This window comes from Pholis gunnellus, assembly GCF_910591455.1.
Source record: "Pholis gunnellus genome assembly, chromosome: 5".
Taxonomy (NCBI): Eukaryota; Metazoa; Chordata; class Actinopteri; order Perciformes; family Pholidae; genus Pholis; species Pholis gunnellus.
The window spans coordinates 17,387,359-17,414,885 of NC_136531.1; the positions used below are offsets into that span (position 1 = coordinate 17,387,359).

At 42.8% G+C, this 27,527-nt stretch overlaps 1 protein-coding gene across 1 annotated transcript in view; it reads left to right on the top strand.

Moving 5' to 3' along the window:
- The window catches only part of xylt1 (xylosyltransferase I), a gene marked incomplete at both ends in the record, with an annotated part of 72,832 nt that extends 45,916 nt beyond the window's left edge, over nt 1-26,916 (top strand). Inside the window, 8 exons of the mRNA XM_079159381.1 lie at nt 110-312; nt 5,361-5,441; nt 6,937-7,153; nt 7,586-7,762; nt 10,528-10,793; nt 16,215-16,413; nt 21,901-22,234; nt 26,594-26,916. Of these exons, the coding sequence (XP_079015507.1) occupies nt 110-312; nt 5,361-5,441; nt 6,937-7,153; nt 7,586-7,762; nt 10,528-10,793; nt 16,215-16,413; nt 21,901-22,234; nt 26,594-26,916 (1,800 nt within the window). The remainder of the gene's footprint in view (nt 1-109; nt 313-5,360; nt 5,442-6,936; nt 7,154-7,585; nt 7,763-10,527; nt 10,794-16,214; nt 16,414-21,900; nt 22,235-26,593) is intronic.
- Between the last annotated feature and the right edge of the window lie 611 nt (nt 26,917-27,527).

Here is a 27,527-nt window from a genome sequence, read left to right on the forward strand (position 1 = left end):
GATTGGTGTGATAATACGATCTTCTTCTTTTTTCAATAACATTAACTCGTACAATATAATTGCTTGGTATCAGACACAATAATAATCGTGATCATTTCCTTTGTTTCAGCGCTCTAACTACCTGCACAGACAGGTGCACTCCTTGGCTGCCCAGTATTCGAATGTGAGGGTGACACCGTGGCGCATGGCCACCATCTGGGGTGGTGCCAGTCTGCTGACCATGTATCTTCGCAGCATGGCTGACCTGCTGGCCATGAGGGACTGGAGCTGGGATTTCTTCATCAACCTCAGTGCTGCCGACTACCCCATCAGGTAACAAAGATTTGTCATACAGGAAGGCGGGTTCAGTAAAGGGCAGTAGGGGAGACCTGAGGGGAAGGCAGTCAGGTCATTTCTTTAAGAATTGTCCTGGAAGGAAATGAAGTGAGGTGAAGGTGCAACCATCTGCAGTAATAAAGGTGACAAAGGCAGTCACCGGGCATGCTCAACAATGGTAGACCGCTCTCAGCCAATATGGAAGAAATTCAATACACACTGGTCTGGGCTCCTGCGGTTAACTGTGAGCTTTAAATAAAGAGTCACTCCAAACCAAACAGATCAATGAAGTAGAACCTCTGCTTTTCTCAAACACTATTCGTTCACACCTTCTATTCCCTGCTTCCTGGCTTGCACTCCATTGAATGGGTTACAGGGTGAACTGATCACAATTGAATTGGCCAGGGTCAAAACCTATTGACTTTCCAGTCCAGTTATGTACTGTACAGTCCAAAAGTCATCTCTCCACTTCAAAACATCCCCTTTAAGTTAAGAGGCTGTAAAAGGTAATTAAAGCCACAAAGTCTACGTGGACATGAAGTCATGGAAATAGCCTACTGCAGGAGAATTTTTGTGATTTGTACTTTTTTATGTGAGTTTATAGTCCTCCTGGGAGCTCAGGGTCTGCTGGGTTTTTGATGTAGCTCTGCAGCAGCCAATTAAAATCCTCCTATTAAGGAAAGAGTTATCTCTTCTGCGCAGCCAGATGTCCACCAGTTGAATTTAGACAAGCTGTAATGGCCACTGGGTAAAAAGAAGCTGGATCTGATGTCTCCACAGCTGGAGCTAAGATGCCGGGGCAAAGATGGATTTTGTTCATAGACGGGCTCTATCTTGTTGTGTTTGCTTGTTTTTTCACCATATCGAACGCTGCTGACATGCCTTCTGTGTCTGTCTGTGTATGTGATTCTGTGTTTCTGCACCAGTGTGTGCACACCTGAGTTTATGTCTGCATACTTCGGTGTATCTCAGCACCTGCCTGTGTACATGTGTGCATATTTATCCTGTCTGTACGCCTGTCTGTATGTCTGTCATTGCATGATGAAAGGTATTTACGAGTGCATGCACTGAGACACTGTTTTCCTCCCGTCTTTTGCCTACTCATTTGCATGAGGGTGATGTTGTTGAGAAAAGGGCTGACAGTGGAGGTTTTAAGCCCCATCTGTTGGGAAACGAAACGATTGATGGAGCGAAAGAGGGAGCCGAGAGGCAGAAATGACAGGGAGTGGCGAGGGAGCGAGAATAAGCAGCTAGGGAAGGGGAACAAGAGGGAACTGCATGTTTTGGATCCATGCAATATGGAAATATGTAAATGGCAATCTTGTATCTCTGCTTAGCAAGTGCATTTGTAACCACAGCTTGCATTTTACAAAGTCAGCTCACTGCATATTTACTAAGTTGAACTTGCAAATGTGGTCCTTTTTAAGTGGCAGGCCTGGGCTCAGACCCCCGTGAGAGAGAGCATCCGTGCTACTCGAGTGTCCTCAAGCAAGAAACTGAAACCCATTCAGCTGTTTTGCCGCTGATAATCCTCTGATTTCTCTGGAAAAGGAATTGGCCGGAAAGAGACATTCTCCCTCAGAAATAAACACCTCAGCATTGCATTATCATTATGGACTTGTTACTATAGCACACTACGGCGCACACAAACATGTTGGCATAAGCAGATGTCTGCAGATGCAACCATGTGTTAAGCTGCCAGCGTGCTTCATCAGAACTGCGTGTCGGATGGTCGTATAACCACTGCTCTCACACCACACCTTTCTATGCAAAAGCTGCCATTCACAACCACTTCAGCTGACTTTTACTCCACTCAAAATATATGTTGTGAATCTGCACTAGTCTGTTCTTAATGTAGCTTTAAGTACAGTATTTTTGGTCACAGACTTTCCAAATGGCACTCGTTTTGCCTTGATGACCATACTGCGGCTTCCCTGCCCCACTGCCCTGACTACTGCTGTTGTTATCAGTGGGATTGGAGACAAGCATTATTTCCCCACTAATTCCCTGATAATGTCTGTCCTGTCGCGCATGGATGGCTCTGAAAGGCAAACCCAGAGCCCCTCACACCAGCAGAGGGGCTGTGAGTCCAGGGGGAGATATGCTCTGTGTGTGTGTGTGTGTGTGTGTGTGTGTGTGTGTGTGTGTGTGTGTGTGTGTGTGTGTGTGTGTGTGTGTGTGTGTGTGTGTGTAGGTGTGTGTGTGTGTGTGTGTGTGCCTGTCTGTGTGTCCAGAGGCCAGAGGATGAGTTACATGCTTGCTTTGTCAAAGTACAACCCTCTTTCCCAGCTTTTATCTACACAGCCTCCTTGCTTTTTCCTCTTTTTTTCTATAAAGGCCCTCTTTATAGACTTTACAGCTGCTTTTAAGAAGTCTGAGCTTTGTCCGACGATGGCTGGCTGCAGGCATCATATCGTCTTATCTCTTTCACTTTGTCATGTCTCTATGAATAAAATGTTGTATCTCATATTTTAGCATTGTTCCATAAGGGATAGGTGTCATTTCCTGTTGTGAAAAAAGCCATTTATTACCCATTAGAACAAAGCCAACGTGCTTGAAAATGTGTTTGAAAAATGTCTGAAAAAACGTATTGAAAAACAAGATTGTAAAATTAAATTGCAAAACTTTTTGAGGTTTTTTTGAGGACGAAGGTGATGAATGTATGATTCATCCCTTTCCTGTTTGAGTGTTGTCAGTGTGCGTTCATAACTTCTACTCCACTGGAGTTCCCTCTCGGAATTATGTACTTAAAGTCTGTGTTATAAAAAGGCACATTATTGATTTAACAGTAAGACCATGGAAGTGAAACAGTGACATAATGATGAAGTTTAAATGGCAACAATATTGAAAATGTGCACATTTTGTCAGTACTTCACAGCGGTTTATTGTGTGTGTGTGTGTGTGTGTGTGTGTTACAGTAATGTGTGCGTGTGAATACCACTGTGAGACAGAGCAGCCACAGGGCTGACAGTAAGCAAACTAGACCCAGTGGACGGGGTGACCACTCAGGTGGCAAATCTGGAGCTTGACATGAATTCCCCTTGCTCTGTGTGTGTGCGGGGCTGCGTGCCTACAAGCATGTGTGTGTCTCTGTGCATGTATTTCGCATTGTCTGTGTGCATAGATGTGTGTGTGTGTGTGTGGGGGAAGTAGAGACAGAGAGGACTGCATGTGTCTGTGTAGCACATCATCAGTTAGGCTTTATGGCTCAGGACCTCCTAAGATAAGCCCCCCAGGCTGTGAAATTGCTCCTTGAAGAGAAAATGATATTAATATGCGCTTGTCCCTCCCCCCAATGATCCTTGAGCTTTTCACCAGGGCCTCACAGCTCTTTTAGAAAGGCAAGCCAGGCCATCATGAAAAGCTCCACCACAGATGAGATGTTAGAGCCATTGACTGTGGCGTAGCCTGCAGAGCAAAGCTTTTAGCCTGTCTGGCCTGTGTATGAGGGAGTTGACTGCTCTATAATGTAGGAGCAGCATGAAGTCATTCATCAAAATCGTGGACAGCACAATCTTTTGTATAATCCTTAATAGTTTTAACGGCGTGAAAGGACTGAGGGGCCGACACAAAGAGCAGCCGAGGTCTTTTCAATGTGACTTAAAGCCCCAAATGTGAAGTATTTCTCGATAACATTGAAGTCCCCCTCAAGTCAAAAATGTGTTTTGCTTATTGTTATTTCACTTGTTCGTTTGAGATTCACTGTGCAGAATGATGTATGCAGCAGTTTGTTTTTATATGTATCTGTTTCTCTGTGCTCACCTGAAATCTGAGTTTAACACATTAAACATCACTACTAGTTTGGAGCCAATCCTGTTCCAGTATGCAACTTACACAACCAGTGCACATCTACTCAGAATCAACATTTCTGTGACATCTTGTGTCAGATAGTTATCTTTTCAAACTAAAAGCATTTGGATATTTCAATGAGGGAGACGGGGTAAATTGGTCTGGAGCCTCTCACTTCACTTTCGATTTCCAGGGAGCGTTATCAACAAGCAAAGACCAAAGGGTCTCTGGATGCAATTGGGTAGAATAACAACTCTTAAGAGATCTTATTAGAGATTTTATTGAACTTTGTTGTGGAAAAAACATATCAGACAGAAGTTATATTTCAAACAGAGTATTCTATATGTCTTCAATCATGCATAGGGAGGATCTTTAAATGTTGATGACAAAGTTTGGAACAATCCTTAGTTGTTATATAGTTATTCTATTCTTATAACTTAGCTTAACTGTTTTATCAGGACTCATTACATTTTGATTCAAGTGTTGCTTAATCCTGATTGGTGCAGGGAGGTATGTGACATTACATTTGCCTTCTGAGCTCCACTCGCTTCTAACCAGTGAGAAAAGCAAAGATACTGTGAAAAACACAATTACAGAACTTTCCTATTTGAAATAAGCAAAAACAGTTTGAACTTTGGAAGAACGTTGTGTCTTTGTGTAGGATCCCATCACTCATGGTCAGGAGCTAATTGAAAAATATATTTTCTGTGACTTAAAAGTCACAGTGAAATGAATCGTTTGCTTCTGTAAAATGACGAAGGACGAGGAAGAAATGAATGAATTAGAAAAAAGAGATTCAAACACACGCCTCTGATCCATGATATCGCTCTGTTAGCTACACGCCTCGAACTAATTGTCAAGTGTCGTATTATATGATGGGCAAGATTAGCTAGTAAACCCAAATCGCACTTGATTGGATACATTTTGTAAACGCTCTAAAGCTCTAGTCATTAAAAGTAGTTTAACGTTTTACAGAAAGATGAAAGAGGGATTTTGATATCATTTGACATATATTTAGCATATAACAAGAGCAAACTGAGCAATTAACACAGGGACACGGGAATAGAACTTGAAAAATGTATTTCTTATATCACTGTCTTTTTTATAGCAACCAGTAACAGATGGATTCATTTGCATAATTTCCCTCCAAAGCTTACATTGTACTTTTAACATGTACTGTACTGCAGAATCAATGTTCCAGCTAGGTCTCTCCATATGTTTCCCTCTCGACACTAAGCCATTTCCTTCCATTTCAGGACCAACAACCAGCTGGTGGCCTTCCTGTCCAAATACAGAGACATGAACTTCATCAAGTCCCATGGCAGGGACAACGCCAGGTGATATGCACGTTTTACTAACTTCATTTTAATCCGCCCCACAACACTCCAACCGTTCTCTTACTCTCTGGCTAACTCTCTGTGCTTGTCTCTCTTACTTACACACACCAGCACCTAAGTGCACACACAGCGCACTCCTGCCAGCACGGCGTGGTCACTGAATCATAATACAATTAGCTCCCATCTGTGGCTCCATTAATTAACCTCCTCGGTGGGGTGAGCTAGCGAGGTCGCCGCCAGAATGCCCTTTTCCTGCTGCCTCTACCCTGCTGCCCTCTACTTTCTGCCTCATCACACCCCCGCGAAAACACATTCAGCGCCCGACACAGTGGGAAATAATACCCCCGAAACACATGAAAATAATTTTAAAAAATCAGCCAGCATGGATGCATGAGCCAGCGTGACTCAACGGTGCCTTTTTATATTTGCGGCGCAGTATTTTATTCAGTGCTGTTTGATGAGAGTGAAGCTGTTTTGTTTCTGATTTAATTCAGTTTTCACCAACAATAAGGATCTTGGTAATCCACCGCATATGTGTGGATGGCTGAAACTAATGGAAAAAAAACGAAACTAATTGAAAAATGCATGAGTGCGTTTCTAAAATGTCAACTGCGCATATTTGCACGTGTGCGCCTGTGAGCCACAAGGTCAATACATCAACAGTGTTTGACACTGTTCAGGTAACAGAGGGAACAGTCCGACCTGCTTGACCTGAATTTGACTCCCACACTTGATACGTTCACAGGAGTAACACCATCCGTTATGTATGCAAGGTGTCACGCTTCTTGCTGCTGATAAAAGTGCGACTGAGACATTTCTCAAGTCATTTAGGGCCACGGATAGGAGACATGTTCTGCTTAAGGACAGAAATGTTTGGATACAAACTATTGTAATACTAAACTAATCACAATTAATTTTTCAAATTATGAATATTTTTTCTATTTAGTCAGCAGTTGAGTATATTTTTAGTGAGCACTCTTTTTTAGTTTTCCTTGACCTTGATAGAAAACGTCATGAGGTCTTAGGAAAAGACAACTGCGGTGGTCAGGTCAGGGAATCTGAATCACTTACATTAGGCTACAGATTCTGTTTTTAAAGCAACGTTATTTATAACACACAATAAAAAAGCAAAGCATTTAGAAGGAGCAGATCCCAATTTTCACCCAGATTTTATTACAAGCACTCAAATGTTTCTTTCTTACTGAAAGAGGACAACGTTCATTTAAGTCAACAAGGACAAGCTCAAAAGTCTTCTGTTTATAGAAAGTAAAGACAAGAGTTGGGAAATAATACAAATGAGCTGCTGATTATATGCAAGTGTCCCTCTAAAGATAAAACAACACCCACAGAGTGCTTGTTTTTATGTAAATTGTGTTTTTAAAAGTCTAATTTTCACCTCCATGTCTCACAGAAATAATTATCCCTCACAGTTTTTTATATTTAATTATATTAAAGTATTCCGTGCTATAACCATATGTTTCTGTGTGCTCACCAGGTTTATCCGTAAGCAGGGTCTAGATCGTCTGTTCTTTGAGTGTGACACCCACATGTGGAGGCTGGGTGACCGTAAAATCCCAGAAGGCATCTCGGTGGATGGCGGGTCCGACTGGTTCCTTCTCAACCGCTTGTTCATCGACTATGTCATCAACTCCAAGGACGACCTGGTCATCAACATGAAGCGTTTCTACGCATACACTCTGCTGCCAGCCGAGGTAACACACACACAAACAGCGCTTTCACACTTTCTTAACCTTTGACTGACAAGTGAGTTCTGCTTTGTACTTATACTGCATTCCGTTTAGAAACAGTATTCACTGTTTGCTTTTCATCGCTGCGTTAGATGTGCGTGGTAAAAAAAAACTCGGAGGCGGATATGAACTCATAAAGTGAAGGCAAGATGTAAAGGCTGACTTTCAATTGACAACCATATGCAAGGATTTGATGAGAATTGAATGGTCTCTGTTGGGAAATTGGATGTTTATCATGAGTTACTGTGATTCTCCAGTCTCTTACTCTCTGAGAATTGAGTGTTGTTAAAAATACCAGGCATATGATTTTCTAATTTAGTCTTTCTGTCTCTGTTTCCCCGCTCTCTCCCCCCCGCTCTCTCCCTCTCTCTGCCTCTCCTATTTCTCAATACCCAGTCGTTCTTCCACACGGTGCTGGAGAACAGCGCCTACTGTGAGAGCATGGTGGATAACAACCTGCGCATCACCAACTGGAACCGCAAACTGGGCTGTAAGTGCCAGTACAAGCACATCGTCGACTGGTGCGGATGCTCTCCGAATGACTTCAAGCCTGCAGACTTCCACCGCTTCCAGGTAATAATACTACATAATGTAGAGAAAACTACGAAGCCAAAAACAGAGCTAGAGGCACACTTTTTGTTTTCTCAAAAATAATTCTCCAAATTGAAATTTATACAGATGGGTTTGGAGGGACAAACGAATGCTGAGGCTACTACTGGCAATTTCCCCTTTTTTTTGTGTGTTCTTTATTTTTTCATGTTTAGAATCGGAAGTTAATTGCTCCTTCGTTGCATAATACTAGGGGCAAAGTCCCTGATAATCTTGTGGCGCAGGTTGAATATCTCTTTAAAATATTAGCAAGAAAGTCATCACACAGAAATAGCTGCAGGGAAACCATCCAACCAGGGACGATTGGACAGCAATGGCATGTGAAACTGTGTGAAGAAAGGAAAGGAACGCACATCTTAATATATATCATTTTTATACAAAGTGAAGGATTTTTATTATATACCTTTTAGTAGGCTGATAAATACAGACCCTGGCCTTTATTCAGATAACAGGCCATATCTTCCAGCTAAAGTCAATCAGAGAGATCAGATAAACCTTCAAAAATAAAACAAATTTGAATGAAAATCATGTTCGTGGGAAATCATTAGCAGTCAATCTGGAAATGATCTGGCCTCAAGGTTTGTCCTCCCAGCCTCAGCATCCAGCCCGTTCCCACAGCTTTCACAATCAATGTGTGCAAAATGATGTCTTGATTATTATGACCGTGAGAGGGAAAAAAAAAGGTATATTAATTAGATCCTCTTTGTCTGAGTATGAGGGGGAGAGGAGACTTAGTTAGCTTTTCAAAATGAAAGTGAATGAGTGGCAGTGACTCCAGGACCCCAGAGAAAGTCAGTATCACAGTTTGACTTTTAATGTGCTCCTAAAAAGTAAAAGCTGACAAACACTCTGCCACAGTTAAAAATCACTTTGAGTCTCATCCTTTAAGTGCTTTGACTCACTTTTTCTCTCCTGTCCTTCACTTACCAGTCAAAGCTGACCTCAGTTCTCTCTTTGCCAGACCCGTCTGCCGTCTGTCTCGCCTCAGTCTCTGGCAGTCCAGTGCCAACACATTACCCCAGGTCCTTGGCACTGCCGCTGGGTCTGGTTGGCACCCCGGTATCAGTGAAGTCCAACCTTGGGAACAAAGCAGCCCTTCCAAAAGCCAGCCAGGCCCCGGTATTAATAGGACTCAATATCCCATTGAGCACACGATCCGAGTTTACCTTTGAACCTTAACACTGGGGAAAATGCAGACAAGTTAAGTCGGCTTCCCTCTGTTTTGCAGATGAGAAGAATAATTCAAGTTAAAACTTTAGAGTTCCCCAGCATAGTGATTTTGAAGTGCTCACCAGTGGAGGGGTTGTTCTGGAGAAGGAGAGTGTTGATGTTCCTTTAGTCTCAGAGCATCATTGTTTAGTAATCTGTATCAGAGTGAGGTGTATTTGGGAAGCGTGTCGGAAAGACTGCACTGAGGGCGTGTCAGAACACACAAAATCTGGCAATGTGTGAAAACTAAAGCGTCCCTCCCTTCCTGTTTAATTTGATATCCATGGCAGATCACAGAGGGTTAATGCATCATCTGGTCCAGTGTACCACAGTCAAAAAGTGTACTTGATTAGGTCGGCCTTGTTTTAGCAGGTAGCACCGAGGTGTTTGGTGCTGGCTAACAGTATCGGCAAATAGTTTTGTGTCTGGGACTGAAAAGATGTCTTTGTGAAAAGGCCAAGCTGTTTAGGCGGCACATTTTATAATGCACAATCAACCACATAAGCAACAGTGTGGCAGGGACAGAGAGGGTGAGAAAGGCATGGGTGGAGTGTGGGAGGCCAGACAGGACCCACAAATAAAAGGAGCGGTTGAGAAAAGAGGTGATGAATGGATGGATAAATACAGAAAAGGGAAAGGGGCAGTACTGATGCTGCTGTCATTACGTCATTTTGTGCCTCCAAGGACATGTAAGACAGGCTTTCCTCTTTTCTTAAAGGTGAACTGACCAATATTACAGTTTACGGGTCTTGGAAGGTACAAAGTTACTTATTATGCAGAAAAAGTAAATGTATAAAACCTTTTGTGGCTCCAGAGGGAGCTGTGTGAAGTCTTATAAATTGCCTCAAGTGGTGTGGAGCTAGAAAGAAGCTAGCTTACCACACCTCTACCGCTACTAGCATCTCACTCCAGAGTCTCTGACCAAACTCTTGGCGACCGAGTTTTTGTTGTGGGTAATGTAGGCACCAGGTTTTGACAAGGAGGAAGAATGCGTGGAATAAAAAAGAAAACACCTCTGATAAGTGCTGCATCAATTCTGAACTTCTTTAAGTGAGTCTGACAATGTTATAGAATTAAAATGCTAAATCTGTGGAGTGCTTATTTAATCACCTCACGAACCCTCAAATGTGTCATGTAACCCTATGTGGGAACCACTGACAGAGAGAACACAAGATGTTATACATGTGGACCATTTGTTCTGCAAAAGAAGGGGGAAAAAAAGGACTGAGGAGAGAGTCATTCTGATTTAATTGATGTAATATTCAATTCACATATCCATATAGGAAAGATGTATCTCCATTTTATCCACTACCTTCTACCACCTCTACTCTACCTTCTTTTTTTCTTTCTGCCCACACATCAATACCACACACATCAAACACATATTCATTTCCCTGCCGTCCTGGCACACCACCATTTCCTAATCTTCTCCTTTTTGTCTCTTCTTTATCTCTTCCCTTCCTGCTTTGCTGTTATGTTCCCCTCCCTCCCTCCATCCTTCCTTCCCTCTACCTCTGCAGCAAACGGTGCGGCCCACCTTCTTTGCCAGGAAGTTTGAAGCCAGCGTGAACCAGGAGATAGTGAACCAGCTGGACGGCTACCTGTTTGGATCGTTTCCCCAGGGAACGCAGAGCCTAAACTCGTACTGGGAGAACATGTACGACGAGCCAGATGGCGTTGCCAGCCTTTCGGACACGCAGCTCACGTACTTCCACTCCTTCTCACGGCTGGGCCTGGCGAGGGCTGCCGCCTCGCTGCAGGGAAACCCAAATGATCACAGCTGCAGGTTAGTCTCATGAACACATTCACCTATGCAAATACTTTTCCGCTCATCACGGCATCATGACGCACCTGCACCGACATCGACAGGTGCACTTCAGTTTGTTTTCGCTCTCAAAAGCCCGCCACACCCATGTTCATGAGAAACCACAACTTACTGTACATACAAATCTTTTGTGTCGATGCATCGTCTCTGTCTGGGATCACATGTCTTGATAATAGATAACAATTAATTGCAGCTGGGAACTCCAGGGTAACGCTATTAATTTTGTAACATGATATGACTCTCTGTCAAATTATTATCCCAGAGATAATGAGGCTGCATGGGTCAAATAATTGAAAGCTGTCCTTTCAGGCCGGTTTAGTATGAGTGGAAATGTATGAATTCCAGTTCTGGTAACATACAGTGTGTAGTTAAAGTGAAAAGGGAAACCACACTATGTTTTATATTTAATAGCCAAATGGAACATTTATGCCTCATGTCCCTCAGTACGGGGTTTCCACAGCCTGTTTTCAGTAGCATCTGGTGTAGGAGCAATTTAGGTTAGCTTTCCTTTAGTTTGTTTGCGCAGCAATGAAACCCTGACGCAAAGTGAATAAAACTGACGAATTTGATATTCTGATTTGGAACAAAGGCTAATTTGTGTTCATGTGACAGAAAGCCCTGTGTATCTCATAAAAAAAGGATCCTACCACCAAACAAAAGATAAAACAACAAACACGACACCTACAATAGCAGCAAACATTAAGATGACATCTTTATGCTGATCTTAATGACATCAATAAACATTAAGCTGACTTTCCCCCCACATGAGACAGGATAATGTAAAATATACCGAGCCCAGCATGAAGGAACGTATATTGACACACGCTGTGATCGGGTCTGCTGTGGTTTTTGTTGGTAGTCATCCAAGCTGCCAATTCATATTGTTCAGAAGTCGTCAGGTAAACTGACTGATAGCGTATTCGAGTGCAGCTTCACTTGCTGTTGTAGAGTAAATCTAGGAGGCAACACAACAGCGATCGCCTCGTATCAGCTGAGAGGGTTTCCTTCTGTGATGTTTGCTTAACCCCCCCCCCCCCCCCTCTGCATTGTGGGTGTTCTGTAAAGTCCTGCAGAGAAAGGAAGCATGTTTCCATCTGTGAAACCTCAAAGCCATCTATTGGCTACAGCTGTTTCTACCCATACATCTGTTAAAATAGAAAAGGTGATTACATACATGCATGTGTATATGGGGGGGGGGGGGGGGGGGCACCAAATCTCTGTCATTGCCAAGCAATGGGCCTGTGAGTGAGAAACATTTCCTTAAGGCAAACAAGCAAAACCCCAGTCCTAAACATTTACACGTAAAAACACTTTAGCTGAGAGGCCAGAGGTCAAAAGGCAGGAAATAGAGAAAACATATGTAAATGTCTGCCTGTGTGTGTTTGTGTGTGTTTGTGTGTGTGTGTGTGTGTGTGTGTGTGTGTGTGTGTGTGTGTGTGTGTGTGTGTGTGTGTGCGTGCATGCTTGTGTGTAGTTTTGTATGTGTGTGAGTATGTATGCAAGCAACTCAAGAGTGATGCTGTGTATGTGTATGTGTATGCATGTGAATGTGTTGCTTCCAAACAAATTGAAGTACCTTATGTGTGTGGGTGTCGTTGCAGGTTTTTAGGTGTATATGGGCTCCTCTGTCTCAAGGTAGTGCATCCGTGTATACATATATTTAGCAAATGCACATGGATTGAAGTTTCACCTGTCACATTAAGCCTTTCGGGTTAAGTCTCAAGTCCTCATAGGCAAACTGCAAGTCAGAATGAGGTCTTTGAGGTGTCAGAAATTCAGCTTGCCAAGCAGTTTTAATTAATGGTGTTTTTACACAGCTGAGTCCGCATTCTTGCATTTTATTTGCAATGGAGCTAATTGAACACAGATGAGAAGGTGGGTTCATAATAAAAAGAATGATTTAGGTGGTATGTGCCCATTTTCCTGAGATGATCAATAGCACAGCAGGACTATAAAAATGTTTGTTTATTTAAAGTAACCTGCAACCGTCTGGATTCTAAAAATAAAAATCTGTCTGCTGCACAATAACAACGATTTTAAACCCGTTCCTGAAGTTGCAATCTCTTCTCAGTTTGTGCATGTGAATCAAAATTATCATCCGCAGTTTTTAATATAAAAGGGCAACTTTGGTATTTCCACCTATTTTCTCGTGTTTTTATGTCTAAGTGACTAATGGGGACAACAATTTTGAAATTGGTCCAGTATTGAACGAGAACGCTCTAGACGCCAGCAGCTAAACAGGCTGCAAGGCAACTCCTCAGCGACAATCTACATTCACTAAAAACACACTGACAGGCTGCTATTGTTATTATAAGTGTCTGACAACTTTATAGAGAGGGCCTTACAGAGAAATACAACCTTTGACCTCATCTATCGCTTGATCTCGTCTGTTTGTTATTCATCTCATTTATTTATTCATGTTTCCACAGTTGCCTTCTGGCAAAAAGTCAGATGACACAATAACAAACAGAAAGCGAAAGGTAAAGAAAAACCTTTTATGTTTTTGTTTTAGTTACTTAGACACACAAACATGAAGAATGGGGTCCAGGTTAAAAAATACCAAAGGTATCCTTCAATGCTTCTGTTTTAATACGAAATAAAGCATTTATATTTAGTTTTACAAAAAGAGCAGGGACATATGTCATCTCTGGCTATCTGGATAAGGAAATACAGTCGTAACTTAAGGAACAGGTTGAAAAAGAGTCCCAGCAAGTGTAGTTAAACGACCTTGTGACCTTTGCTTGATATTTGTTTTTCTGAGAGTCAGATGCTCTGTGACTTGAATGTAATGGTAACACATTAGAGTCCGAAACTGTGGCTCACTCAACATATCCATGTGATGTGTTACTTATGCTGCCATATAATATTGTAGTGCACATTTTTAAAGGCTTATACAGTCGGATGTGATAATTTAACACAAAGCGTGAGACAGCCTGCTTGGTCTATGACGCAATCTGTCATAAATGAATCACTGCAGCCATTACTTGGCGGAGGCCATGAACAATACACTATTCTCATAATGCTTGGCAAAAGGCATTGCTAATAATCCTCAATGTTTTGCAAGAGAAGTGAATGATACTAGATTATGAAGTATATGAGCAGAAATCTGGAACTCACTAATGTGAGCTACACTGAGTCACAGCTGCAACGAGGCATTGTCAAGATCAAGCTGAACAAAAAGGAGAAAGGAAACGTAAAATGAGCCTCGTGATTTTTTTTTTATTCAGCCACACTCTGGTTCATAGACCTAATAATTAAATACAATGCGTGTGTGTGTGTGTGTGTGTGTGTGTGTGTGTGTGTGTGTGTGTGTGTGTGTGTGTGTGTGTGTGTGTGTGTGTGTGTGTGTGTGTGTGTGTGTGTGTGTGTGTGTGTGTGTGTGTGTTTGTGTGTGGGGCATGGCGACACAAGGCCTGTCTGATGTCGAATTGTACTGATCAAGTCAGGTAATTCCAATCAAAGTCTGCTTTTGAAGTCCAAACGAAGTGACAGCAGATTAGTCCTCACTTGGGCAACATGTGGCCTGGTCTGAGGCCTCAAGTACATCCACAGATAGCATGTGTGTGGCCACATATTTTGCGTGCATATAGAATTCAGATGTGCTACCAACAGATAGATGGATCAGCCTCCGTGTGAGACTGGAGCAAGGAGGAGGAAAAGGCAGCAGAGAGGGATTTGTCTCTTTTAGCAGCCCGCTGTGACTCGATTGGAGAGACTGTGGGCTAAAAGCCTGAATGGAGCTTCTGTGCAGGCTACGCCCCGACCCCTTCTCACTGCCTCTAACACTGTCAGCCACGTCTCTTTTGGGAAAGACGGGGGGGTGGGGGGGACAGAAAGAAGGATAAGAGAGGAGAGGAGCAAAGAGGGAAAGGCACATGAGAAAATAGCGAAGTGGGGAAAAGGGAGACAGGCAGAGGGAAAGGGAGCAGGAGGGGAGGGAGTGTGCTCTGCGATCCTTGTGGGTGTAAATATTTGCTGTTCTGCTTGTCAGGGTAGCATTTACCGGGACGGGTTGACTCCTGGTCCTTTAGTGGAATACTGATGAGGCCGTGGGCACTGGGGAGCACGGAGGGACAGTGTGTGTGTGTGTGTGTGTTAATCCGAGCGTGTGTGTGTGTGTGTGCAAAAGAGGGAGAATAAAGACGAATTCAAGGAAGCAGAAGAAGCGAAGGATGAGAAATCTGGGCGTGAAGGAGTCAGGACGTGCGCAGAGAGCAGCTGCAGATTGTTCTCCAGCAGTGCGCACCCTGGCCCCTTTTTTGTTTTTCCAGAAGTCACTCGGGCTGGCTGCCCCGAGGGCCAACCCTCTGCCACGTATGGAGCGACACGCAAACAAACAACAGACTAATCAGAGGGGCAAGACCCTCATTCGGCTTCAGTTGACTGGATTGACCCAGTTCAACTTTGTTTCCGCAGACTTGTAATGTGTTCAGTTGGATTGTCTGTCTTTTCAGAACTCTGACTAATCTGAGTCTGCAGCCAACACAGCCCATGACTGTTCTGTAATTTCCTATAGCTTGCAGACCGCTGTGGTCTCAGCTGATGTCTTCGTTAACCATCATTTCCACTTCAGAACCAGAGCACATGTTGAAGCACGCAGCACACAGCATAGCAACGATTAGCACGAGAGAAGAAGTTTGTTATTTACATACTTGGCGGTACATGGGCCTCAACACACTTTTCACTCGACTATTACTTATCTCTACAAGTCATAGACCGTCCATAAGAAGTAGAAGTAGTCACTGTAACCTCATCGGTTTGTGGGCTACGGTTTTGAAGCCTCCAGTTCATCATTTTGGCCTTCGCCATCATGTTTTTTTGGCTGTTGCAAACAGAGCTGACACGAGTGGTTGGAGCTAAGTACAACCGAACGCTGAATAAGACATTTTAGGTGACCAAAATGGTTACAATTAACTTGAAAACTCACTGTGAAAGGGTTCAAGTTTTAAGACAAAAACACAATGACTCCCAGACTAGACAACACTGTTGTAGCAACCTTTTAATCGCAAGGTTGCACACCCTAAAGCATACCCTGCTTTATTGTCTTATTTCACTCTAAATGGGACCATCATTGACGTAACCAACAAAAACATGCTCAATATGAATTATCAGCATTGTCGACATATGTCTTTGACCAATCGGTTTCCTTGAATTAATTTCCACCATGTCACACAATCGCAGCGCACATTGACTCCCCACTAATCTCCACTGCGAGGCTACATTAGCACCGCTAACTAGCTCCTTCCAGACGCTATCCAGGTGACACTAGATATTCTCCTCCTCTTACACCATTGGCACTGAAAAGCGGCGCAGCAGGTAAGTCAGCATGTATCAGGTGTGCTCACGGATCCTTGCTCTCTCTCTCTCTTTACGTTGTGCCAGGTACTTCCCCATGGGCCACCCGGTGTCGGTGCATCTCTACTTTCAGTCAGACCAGTTCCAGGGCTACCTTGTGAAGCACCATGCCACCAACCTGGCAACTAGCAAGCTGGAAACCATGGAGACCTGGGTGGCACCCAAGAAGAACTTCAAGCTAACCGCCCCTCTCAGCAGCACATTCAGCCGGCTGCAGTTCGCAGAGGTGAGTCATTATGTTGGCATTCGCAGCACTTATTTTATTAATTTACATTGAAGTCATTTGTTTGGCATGAGTCACAAACCAGTCAGTTGTCCATTGCCCATGTCAGGAAATGAGTTCTATTAAAACCCTAAGCACCGCATAGGAAACACACACACACAGCTCTTCAGCATATGATTAGAGACGAGACGTACAGCTCATTGCCATGGTGGCCTTACAATCATTGCTATGGCGACCTTGCCAAGACTCATAGCGGCGCAACCCCGGCACAATTAAACGGGTGCCTGTAATGGCCTTGTAAAATGTAAATTGATTGAATTCATCCAAGTTTATAGGGATGAGCGCTTCATGTGCTGTTTATTTGTTGTTTCCTAATAGAACGTCTTCTCACCTTCACACTGGAATGCTTCCCTTGATTGTCTTGTTATGTTAATCTGTGTTCCTGTTTACCAAAACGCCTGTTTAGGATACAGCAGCTCGGCTGTGATGTGACAGCAGCACAGTGCCTTTTTAAAAAAGGGGACAAAATTAACTGAGTGAATGTAAATTGACCTTTTTCTCTGGTGTATCGCGCGCAGTTTTGTCGGAGGCAGAAATGCCAACAAACTTGTGACTGAATTTGTTTGCTGTGTTCGTGCTTGTGAATCATACTTGTACACCTGCACACACCGCGACCCGGTTTTACCTCCGCCAGCGGTCCCAACGGGAACTCAGAGGGATCCAGACAGCCAGTCGCCATGCGGGGCCCCTCTCACTGAGCCCTGTATATGTGTCTAGCCTATGAAACCGTGATTGACAGACCAGTGATGTGGGCTGTGGCTGTTATCTGGTTGCTCAGCCTGAGAAAAGCATTCACTGTCGGGCACTGTGCAGTGGCTGCCAGTCAGTCAGTTTGTCAATCTGTCATTCAAAACATGAGCAGAAAGAGCTTGAATAAGACAGCGCGGCGCAGCAGCGGTAACTCTGCGCTTTTTGTCAACTTAGCAGATATGACCCATTATAGTACAGCTATACGCTGGAGTTTGCTAGATAAACCATATGGTTGGCTTAACAATGTGTTCCCTGTCCTCCTTTAGATATAAAGGAAGACAGATATGTCTTTCTTTTCACTCCTCTACTGCCGCCTGCCAGCTGCCTTTATAGGTCTTTTTACAGCATGATTTAGTGGAGGACCACTTACAGCCCACACGGTTAAAATTAGTATTTCACCTCAAGTCAGACTGACATAGAGAGGTATATTACTCTTTGTTGGACAAATCTTTTACAGTAGAATGACTGACTTTGACTGATGGTTTTGTCCTTGTTCTACCACAGTGTATATACACGTACATATTGTGAAAGAGGAGGATATCAGGAACACACTATGAACAACCTACAGCCTCGAAAATTAGGAAGGAGTGGAATGTCTGACACAGTGACAGAAATATTTACATTACGAGCTTCAAAAAGGTGCAACACTATATTGTGCTGGATATTGCTACGTGTTCCTGTAAACCTTTTGAGTGGAAAGTACAAACGACTAAAGTCTTTCATTCAAGAGTGATTATTCAATTTACACATTTTTCTCAGACTGAGCCTCAATGTACAGTTTTATCATCTGACACCCAAATGTTTTCTTTTAAGCCTAAAACAGAGGTTTACCTAGAGCACAGACAGTTTGAGGACAATTATTTTTTTATTTTTTATTTCCTGGGCGTGGAATTAAATGTGACTGCTTCCTGTCTCGCCTGCAAGAAGAAAGTTGTTGTTCGGAATATCATTTCTAAGCCTAGGCCATGCTAGCTGTTTACCCATGTTTCCAGTATTTATGCTAAGCTAAGCTAACCAGCTGCTGGCTGTTCTGCTGCTTCATACTGTATCTATCGCGTAACAGACAGCATAGTGGTATTGATCTTCTTATCTAACTCTCTGCAAGAAAGCGAGTAACCACACTTGTGGTTAATGTCAAACTATTTATTTAAGTCAGTTTTGATGCATCACAGAAAATGTCCTGTTCTCTGTCTCGCACTCTCTGTTCTCCACTCTTCCTTCCTCATCCCTCATTGCTCCACAGTGTGTCTTTATTTGCAAGCTTCCAGCCATCTTGCCCATAGTCCCTCAGTATAGTGTAAACGTGTCCCAGGAGAGTCCTCTAGTGCTGCTGGTGAGCACCTGTGTTTGATTACCCTCACTAAAAGTGCCACTAATAACCTTCTGAATAAGGCCTCGAGGGGGATTGGTGCCCTATGGTTCTCAGCAGGGCCAGATGTAGACTGTGACTGTCCGTACCCCTGCCTGATTAAATTGACCTGTCTTATTTAATTGAGGTGTAGGCGCCGGCAAGGCGGCAGCGAAGGGGAAAGGTTTTCAGGGTTGCCGGGTCAGAAGGAAGAAATGGAAAAGAGGTGGATTATGAGATGGGAGCATTTTATGTTTTCTATTAAATCAGGGAGGGAATTTAGCAGAGCATGAAAGAAGTAATGTGGGTAATCGACAGAAATGATGAGGCATATGTGGAGAAAAGTTAATCTATGGGCCATTATCAGATATGAGTTTCTCTTTCCGTTTGTCAGGTCCACAGAAGACGAGAAAACGTGGGTCAAATCTGCTGAAATTAACAGCGGTTTTCAGTAATTACTTGTTATGAATGGAAAATATGGGTTATTGAGTCAAGTGAGTAAACACGAAAGTAGAGACACGGGGGGGGTAACTGAAAAAATGGGGTAGAGGTCGCAATGAAGTTGCCAGATTAGCATTACTCACACAAAATCATGTGTAGCTATCAGTGAGAGAAGGTCATAAGCCTCCAACTTGCTGAACGATCATGAGGCTTGGTTGGGTGTTGACCTTAAGCCAAAGCGTATTGGTTAGAAGAGGCACGGGACAGGTTGAGTGTGGAGGTCATTGTAACTGAAATGGGCCACAAGTTAATCCCTGTTTGACCTACTGTCATACTGGAAGAAAGGATTTCTTGCTGCTGGCGGGCTTCATCGATAACATGCAGATATTCCTTGTGTTTAATCACCGAGAGAGTGATACCTTAGACACAGAAAATAATTGCAACGTTCAAAGCAATACGCTCTGTGAATGTAGTTTCTACATACTTTTAGCTGATGTGAAAACAATGCTGTGCATTTGCGTGGGCATAAGGACCTCAAGCTCTTTGCATAGAAATACAATAGGTCAATGCAGTACAGAGTATTTGTATTTTACACTTTGTTTAGTAGGAAGTGCCTTCTTCTGCCCAGTATTTCTGTGGTAACTAGGGTAGGGGTTGAGCTAATGTTAACCTGTGTGTACATGCAGAGAGTGAAAAGCCTCTCATCTGCCCTTCAAATTCCCCAAAAAGTAGAACTTGAACTGCTGCACCAGTTGTGCATAATTATGTTGCACTTAACTGATGTTTGTCACTAAATACACTTTGGGCAAGAACCAGAAGCAAGGCTTCCTCTCCTACCAACAGCATGTGAATATTTTATACTTATCAAAATCTTCCTCTCACAACTCTTAACTTTAGTCGGCCTCCTGCAGGCTTTGCTCCCAGTGGATTATAGTGAGATTCCTCTATCAATACTTCCTTCATTTCTTTCTCAGCTCAGGACCAGAGTGCTACCAATCAATTGGGGATCTAGTGTGTGCCAGCGAGTCAACCTTGTATAAAGTAATGAGCTACAGAGGTGCCAGACAAGAGAGTTGATTAGTAATTTAAAAAGAAAAGAACCAAGGTCCAAGAGGCAAAAATGGCAGAGGTCAGTCCAATAATTGAGATGAAAGTAAGGTGTCTTTTGCAGATGGCCAACACACACACACACACACACACACACACACACTGTCTAATTTATCCATGTTATGTCTATTTACGTATACTGAACATCGCAATCTCAATTCTCAAAGGATGATGATGAGATGAGTCAGTTCCAGTCAGCCATTGATCGTCCAGCAGGGTGAGGCTGTGTTAATCAGCTACTATTGTAAGGATGAGCGCTTCCTAAAGCCGCTATCCCTCTCACATTTCTGCCAACACCCCAGACATCTTCCACTGTGTGTGTGTGTGTGTGTGTGTGTGTGTGTGTGTGTGTGTGTGTGTGTGTGTGTGTGTGTGTGTGTGTGTGTGTGTGTGTGTGTGTGTGTGTGTGTGTGTGTGTGTGTGTGTGTGTGTTACCTCCCTCGCTATCACCTTATCTCCCCCCCATCAATCTCGATCGCTCGATGTGTCTCATTTTGCATATTGCGCGGTTTTGCAATCTCTGCAATCCAACACACAGATCACACCTCTTCAGTTACAATCTTGACCGCAATGAAGACAATAAATGCAATTAGCTGTACTAATGTATTCATCCTGTTTGTCTTTTTTCCTTTTTTCTTTATTTCAGTTCAATTTGAGACTCTTTGTAGAGTGACAGAATCAAGTCCTCTATTGTCAAATTATGAGTTCAAAAGACATGACCTATAAATCTCAATTAAAAGTTAATTCAAACAAACGTAGTAGTGTATGCTAAATGTTAATTATGTAAGCTTACTGGACATAATCTTAAATTGGCTCAATGTTTCACTGGCAGTCCTCCAGTGTGCGGCAGGCTGGCAGCTATTTCCGTGTTCTGCAGCCAGAGGCACTGTGTGTCTCATAATTCACCAGAGATATATTTGACTTTGGTATTATCTCTCACATTTTTATATTGAGTTTATTTATCTCAAAATTGTCACAGAGAATGCCGCATTCTCTGTCTTTGTCGTAGCACTAGAACCTTACTTATAGAGAAGTTTGCGCCCGAGACACCTTTTTTTCTGTCAAAAGGCTGTGTCTGCATATAATATCAGTAGGTACAGTGTCTTCCTCTGTTTGGGTTTTTTTCACTGATGTCAGGTTGCAATCCTCCACACTTCAGTTTACTTTACGGACAAATGCTGCTCACACCAGATCCTGCTGTTCATTGCCTTTCTTCTCTCTTTCTGTCTCTCTAAAATGTGTTCAGAGTGCAAACAGGCATGCATTTGATCTTCACCCCAAGGGGATATGGTTGGGGTCTAGTCAAATGCCTCCCTCAGCCTCTCATGTTCCTTGTCAAAGATACACTCAGGCATCGAAAGATATACTCAGACGTTCAGTACCAGCGACGGTGGACAAATGGACTCACACGTGCAGGATGAAACAATCAGGCTTGTCAGCTTCTGCGCATTATAACATTATATAACAGCTGTGTGGAGGGTTGGTGGAGTGTGCTGCTGTTTGGTGAAGATTATTTCCCATGATAACTCAGTGCAGATATTGGTTTTGTTCATAGCAAAATAAAACGTGATGCATGCACAGAGGATGTTACTTATTTATGTTCACTTGGCATTACCGCACATGCAGCAGCAGGAGTGAATTTGTGTACCCTCATCTCTTGCACTTTTTTGCTGTTGCTCCTCTCCTTGTCTTTTTTCTTACCTCATTCTGTCACTCACTCTTGTCTTCCTGTTTTCTCTCCGTCTCATTTCCTTTTTGCTCCTTTTTTTTTTTTACGCCGGCAGATCGGTACTGAGTGGGACGCCAAAGAACGTTTGTTCAGAAACTTCGGCGGCCTGATGGGCCCCATGGAGGAGACAGTGGGCATGCAGAAGTGGAACAAGGGCCCTAACGTCACCGTCACTGTCGTGTGGATCGACCCCACCAACGTCATCGCGGCCACCTATGACATTCTGATCGACGCCGGCGCCGAGTTCACCCACTACCGCCCGCCGCTCAACCAGCCTCTGCGGCCCGGTGTATGGAGCGTCCGCATCCTGCACCACTGGAGCCCCGTGGCTGAGATGCACTTCCTTATTGCCCCGTTGGCCTATAACAAGCACCAGCCCATACGACAAGGTGAGAGAGCGATTCAAACAGCCTCTCGTGACGCTTGTTTGTAACTCGCCATTTGTTTCAGCTTTCATCACACAAAATGACTATTGATTGCGTCGACTTATTGCAGTGCTGTGCTGTTCCTCAACAGATAATCATTCATCAAAAAAAAAAGGACTTACACATTTCACTACATATTATCTAGATTTAGTGGAAGCCCTGCACTGCAAGGGTAAAGAAAAAAAGACCTACACGGTGCAATCCAATACAACAGTCCTGCAATAAAGCTTGTATTTGTGAAGCTTACGACACTTTGTTGACACCGAGTCACAGAGGAAAAAAACTGCTACAACAGTAAAATGCTGCTACGGATATCAGTAATAATAATCCAGTAACATACATGTATATGATAATATAACCTTTGGAGTGTTTCTATTTTACGTTACTACTTCTGCTCAAATGCATGTTAGAGAATATATAATGTTGTACTTTAGACTCCACTACATTCACCCGAGAGTTATAGTTGTTAGTTACTTTGGTTTAAGATTTAACATAATCCCCACAATGCAATATCTCCTTTCTCTACTAAGTACAGTTTCTTACTACGTGAACAAAAAGTGGAATCATTTCAGCCTGTTTTAATTTAACTTCTTTCATTATTTACTGGATTTTAGAGCGATGGGCTGTCATCAACATTCTCACATTTATTTCTAAACGTTTTTGAAACTAGCTGATTTATATAGGAAACAAGTTGAAAATAATCTAACAAGACTTGCTGATCTTTTCATTAATTTTATCATAAAACTTTGATCATAATTTTTTGGAAAGTTGTAAAATAACTCAATTTTACACAGGGGATAATAGTTCAATAATATCACCAATAACTGTATTTAAACGCTGTGAAATGGGCCGATCTGGAGAACGAGTACTTTACTTTTAATACTGAGTGTATTTTGGTCATACTTACTTTTACCGAGGTAACATTTTGAATACAGGACTTTCACTTGTAATGGAGTTTATCTAATATTTTGACTTCTTAGGGGCGACAGTGGTAGAGCAGGGTCGTCCTTCAATCAGAGGAGCAGCAGTTTGTTCCCCGGCTCCACTCGTCCATGTCGATGTGTCCTTGGGCAAGACACTTAATGTTAAAACGCTTTGAGTGGTTGGAAGTGTACAAAAGCGCGATACATGTACAGTCCATTTACCATTTATTTACTTCACAAATAGTTTGAGTTCAATCCACAACAGTGTGACAGCATGATAAGCCGTACAAAGGAAGTTATTGCATAGTGGAGTTCACTACATGGTAACTAGTACTTGTAGTACATATGTGATGGACAGGCTCATTTTAGCTTAGAACGTTTACAACAGATCAGCATTTCATATGCAGAATGTATTGAATGCACATAGTGGTTATGTTTGACAGACATTTTCAGAATTTTCTTTTCAGTCGACACCAGCACAGTTTCAAAGAGCGACTTTTCATTTACTGTGAAGTAACGAATGTCTGCAGCCACACACACACACACACACACACACAGAGAGAGCCTTGTATTTGCAGTGATGCCCTTTCTAATCAAGCCTCTGGGTCTCTGCAGACCTTGGTTGTTTGTCATCAAGTCACCCTTAATAACCTAGCGAGCTGCTCATACACAGTAAACAGAATGTTAAACAACAGTGCACTTAGCCCTCCAAAAGCAATGACACAATTAAATCAATCAGCCAGCATGGATAAGGGGCAAGACTGCGTTGTTGTAGTCAGTAAGCAGCCAGTTTTCTCTCAAATCCCATGAGAGTTGAGACGCAAGCTTTGGCATAATCGTGTCTTTCTCTGTTTAATAATCTCACTGAGCCGTTTTAATGATGAAGAAAAGCAACAAATAGAGAAACAGCTTTTGTCTTCGACCTGAGTCTCAGCGGGACATGGGGGGTTCTGTTGTTGTGTAGTGTGAGTGAAATATCTCTGGCTAATAATCTCTGGTTTTACGGCTGTATTAGGTTTATAACGCTGTGGCTTGCTTTATAGCTCAGTTATAAAGTAAAGGTATATAAGTATTATCAGCTAACCTTACTTAAAGTGTCAAAAGTAAAAGTGCTCATTATGCTTATGTCTCATTTCAAAATGTGATAATATTATACAATGTTGTTTGATAACTGATGCAATAAGTAAGGCATAATGAACAGTCATTATTGGAATGAACCCCGATATGAGCAGGAATCACCCTGAAGGGGGTTCATTTAACAATAATGACCCGCTCGCTGTACATTATCCCAATTAATACAAGGCTACTTTCTAAAGGGATCAATAATTTGACGCAAAAAAACATTGATTTAAAAATGATTTTAATGATTCCCTCAAAAACAATAGTCCATAGCAACAATCTGTTATTCATAGCAAATATCTGCTATACAGAAATAACAATTGAATCCCGTAATGGACCAATCAGAATTGAGTATTGAACAAAGCAGTGTAATAATGATGAGTATTATTTAACTGGTAGAGGAGGCTGATATGAAATACTTTTCACAGTGTCTCCTGGAGAGCAATAAGTCATAGTCGTTGATGTTTTCTTTGTAAAATCCTGATGTGAAAAGTAACAAGTAGCTCCAATCATCATACATGGAGTGGAGTAAAAAGTACAATCATACCATGTACAGCATCAGTGGTCTACAAATAACATAAAATGAAAAAGTACAAGTACCTCAAAGTGCTTGTAAATGACGTACTTACCACGTACTTCCACCACTGGCTGCCGTGTTAGACCACATTATATACATAGTTTTAGCGAGGTCTCCTGTAAATTGAGTGTTCTTAATATTTGCCAGCCAGCTAAGTGTATTGACATTAGAGATCTAACCTTTTTTTTATATAAAAAGCTATATTTTGTGTTTCTTTGCTGATCATAGTAAAAGAAAATATAGGCCTGTTTGACTCCGGTGATTGCATACTTAAAGCGAGAGTAAGTCACATAAATCTAAAAGTAACACAATCTCCCTCTTGCTAATGAAAAACTAAACCATGCATAATAAAATGCCCCTTATTCAATTCAGCACACTCAGGAGTATTCCTGCTCCAGTCTCACTTGGTCTGGTAGGATCAATGGCTTCATTTTAGCTAACTTTAGATAGATATTGATGTATAACTGACATCCCTATGTGCTACTGATACAATAAATTTTAGCATTTAACAGATATACAATTGACTTGTTTATCACAAAAGTAAAACATAGCAATCCTCAACAGAAATAAGTTCCAGTAAACTGTAACTGTTGCTTGTGGGCACCGTGGCCTCTGTTCAGCAAAAGTCAACAGTCTCACTTTCGCATCAGAAAATATTGAAAACTTCGCTGCCTTGCTGCCTTGTGATAGACTGTGTATTAAGAACACAACGGATTAGGGAGCGGTAGCAAACTCCAATCATATATATGGGTGCTTGCTCTTCCCATTGTTAACACTTGGATTGTGCCTTGAGTTTACACACCGCAGGAAATGGCAGACATTTATCATAAACCTATATTTCTCATATTTGACAGTATAAGGACACATAATAAGCTCTATAGAGTTTCCACTTTTGAAGTGGAGATTATAGTCACCATGTAATAATCTTGTGTATGCTTGGCTTATTGTGTGTGTGCTTTCGTCTTAGCTGTTTCATCCACCCGCCTTTAATTTACTGCCATGTCTGGCACCAGGTTTCCCACCTACATGCAGTGCCAGTAAAACTTTATGACGTGGCCTTCTACCCACATTGGCAGCAGCAGACGCATGCACACACACATGCACAACCACACGTCGTTTTTATACACAAAGCTAGCTGGCATGGTATGGACATTGCCTTGCCTTGTGGTGGAGCACCTCATGTCTTGACTGCATCTTTTCTGTCACCAGTGCATGAAAAGCACTGATGTCAGCTCAGCCATGCTTAGAAATGATGGCGAGCGCCCCAGTTAGAGTACCAGTGAGGAATTTACAGCTTCAGTGGCACTCAGGGTGGAGAAAGTGTTTTGAGGTGAAGTTGTGTCTACGTTTTCTGTCTTCCTGCCGGGCTTGACCGTCATAGGAAGAAAGAATTAGGGCGCGTCTGACCGTTTCCATAAAGTCAGCATTGCACTGGCTTGACATACCACATCAAACATTGGGATTTAAGTACTCCAGTCATAAAAATCAATCCAAGTAAATTAGCAGTTTAGACTTTTCAGATGATCATAAAATAAATCACGTTCTCTGCTTTGATATTTTACAAATCAAGTCTCCCTTTTTCCTTTTCTCCCCCTCCCTTCCCTACAATCCCATCTCCCTCCGTCTGACCACTAATTATCAACTCTTCACACATCCTCTATCTCCTTCTCTGTTCTCTCTTTCTTCCTTCCCACGTCTCTCCAGAGGATACTCTGAAGCACCACAACGGCCCAGCAAAGAACAGCTACATGGAGCAGAGTTTCCACGGCCTCAACCCAGTGCTCAACATCCCTGTCAGCCTGGGATATGTGGAGCAGGCCAAGAGGAACGCGGCCCTGACCGGCCCGGAGCTCGAGCGTTGGTTAGACAGCCTGGTGGGCGAGTTGTGGGAGGCGGCCGACGTCTGCGCCGTTGGCCCTACCGCCTGCCCTGTCATGCAGGCCTGCCCCAAGAACCCTTGGAGCTCCCTGAGCCCAGACCCAAAATCCCACCTGGGAACACCGCGCGCAGACGGGCGCATCAGGTAGCAGCGAGGCCTCCAGCTGGACGGGAGGCCACAGCACAGGAGATTCACTGTTGATTTTTATTTATTTAAGGCGTTTACTGCAGGTGGAGTAAGGAAAAGCGTTCTTCCTCCGTCTCGGGAGAAGAAGAAAACAAAAGAAGTGGATTTTTTGGGGAGGTTGGTGAGGGCGTCTGGACAGAAAGCGAGGAGAGCGATTTTTAGATCCTCCCACGGGGTTCCTCCTTTCAGGGGATTATGCTGGCTTTGCTATTTCAGTTTCTCAGTGTATTTATTTTTCTTCTCATGGCTGAGTTTTACTGTGATCAAACGTTGCAATTTTCGAGCATTTATTTTGCTGCTGAATGAAATATGAATTCAGCTTTCAAAGCCCTGCACGGGGCCCAGCGGTCATGTGACACTGGTAGCAGACAAAGTTCTGCTGCAAAAAAGCCTTAGCTGTAAGACCTACATGAGGAGGTAGCCTGGGACTGAATTAAATGTATGTATCAACATAAACAAAATGAGATGATATCCGAGTGTTCAGATATGCCAAACATTCGAAAAAGATTATTTTGATACGACTCAAATGCAGCTCCATCAAAAGCAAATTTCCAAATGTATGGAGAAACTTTG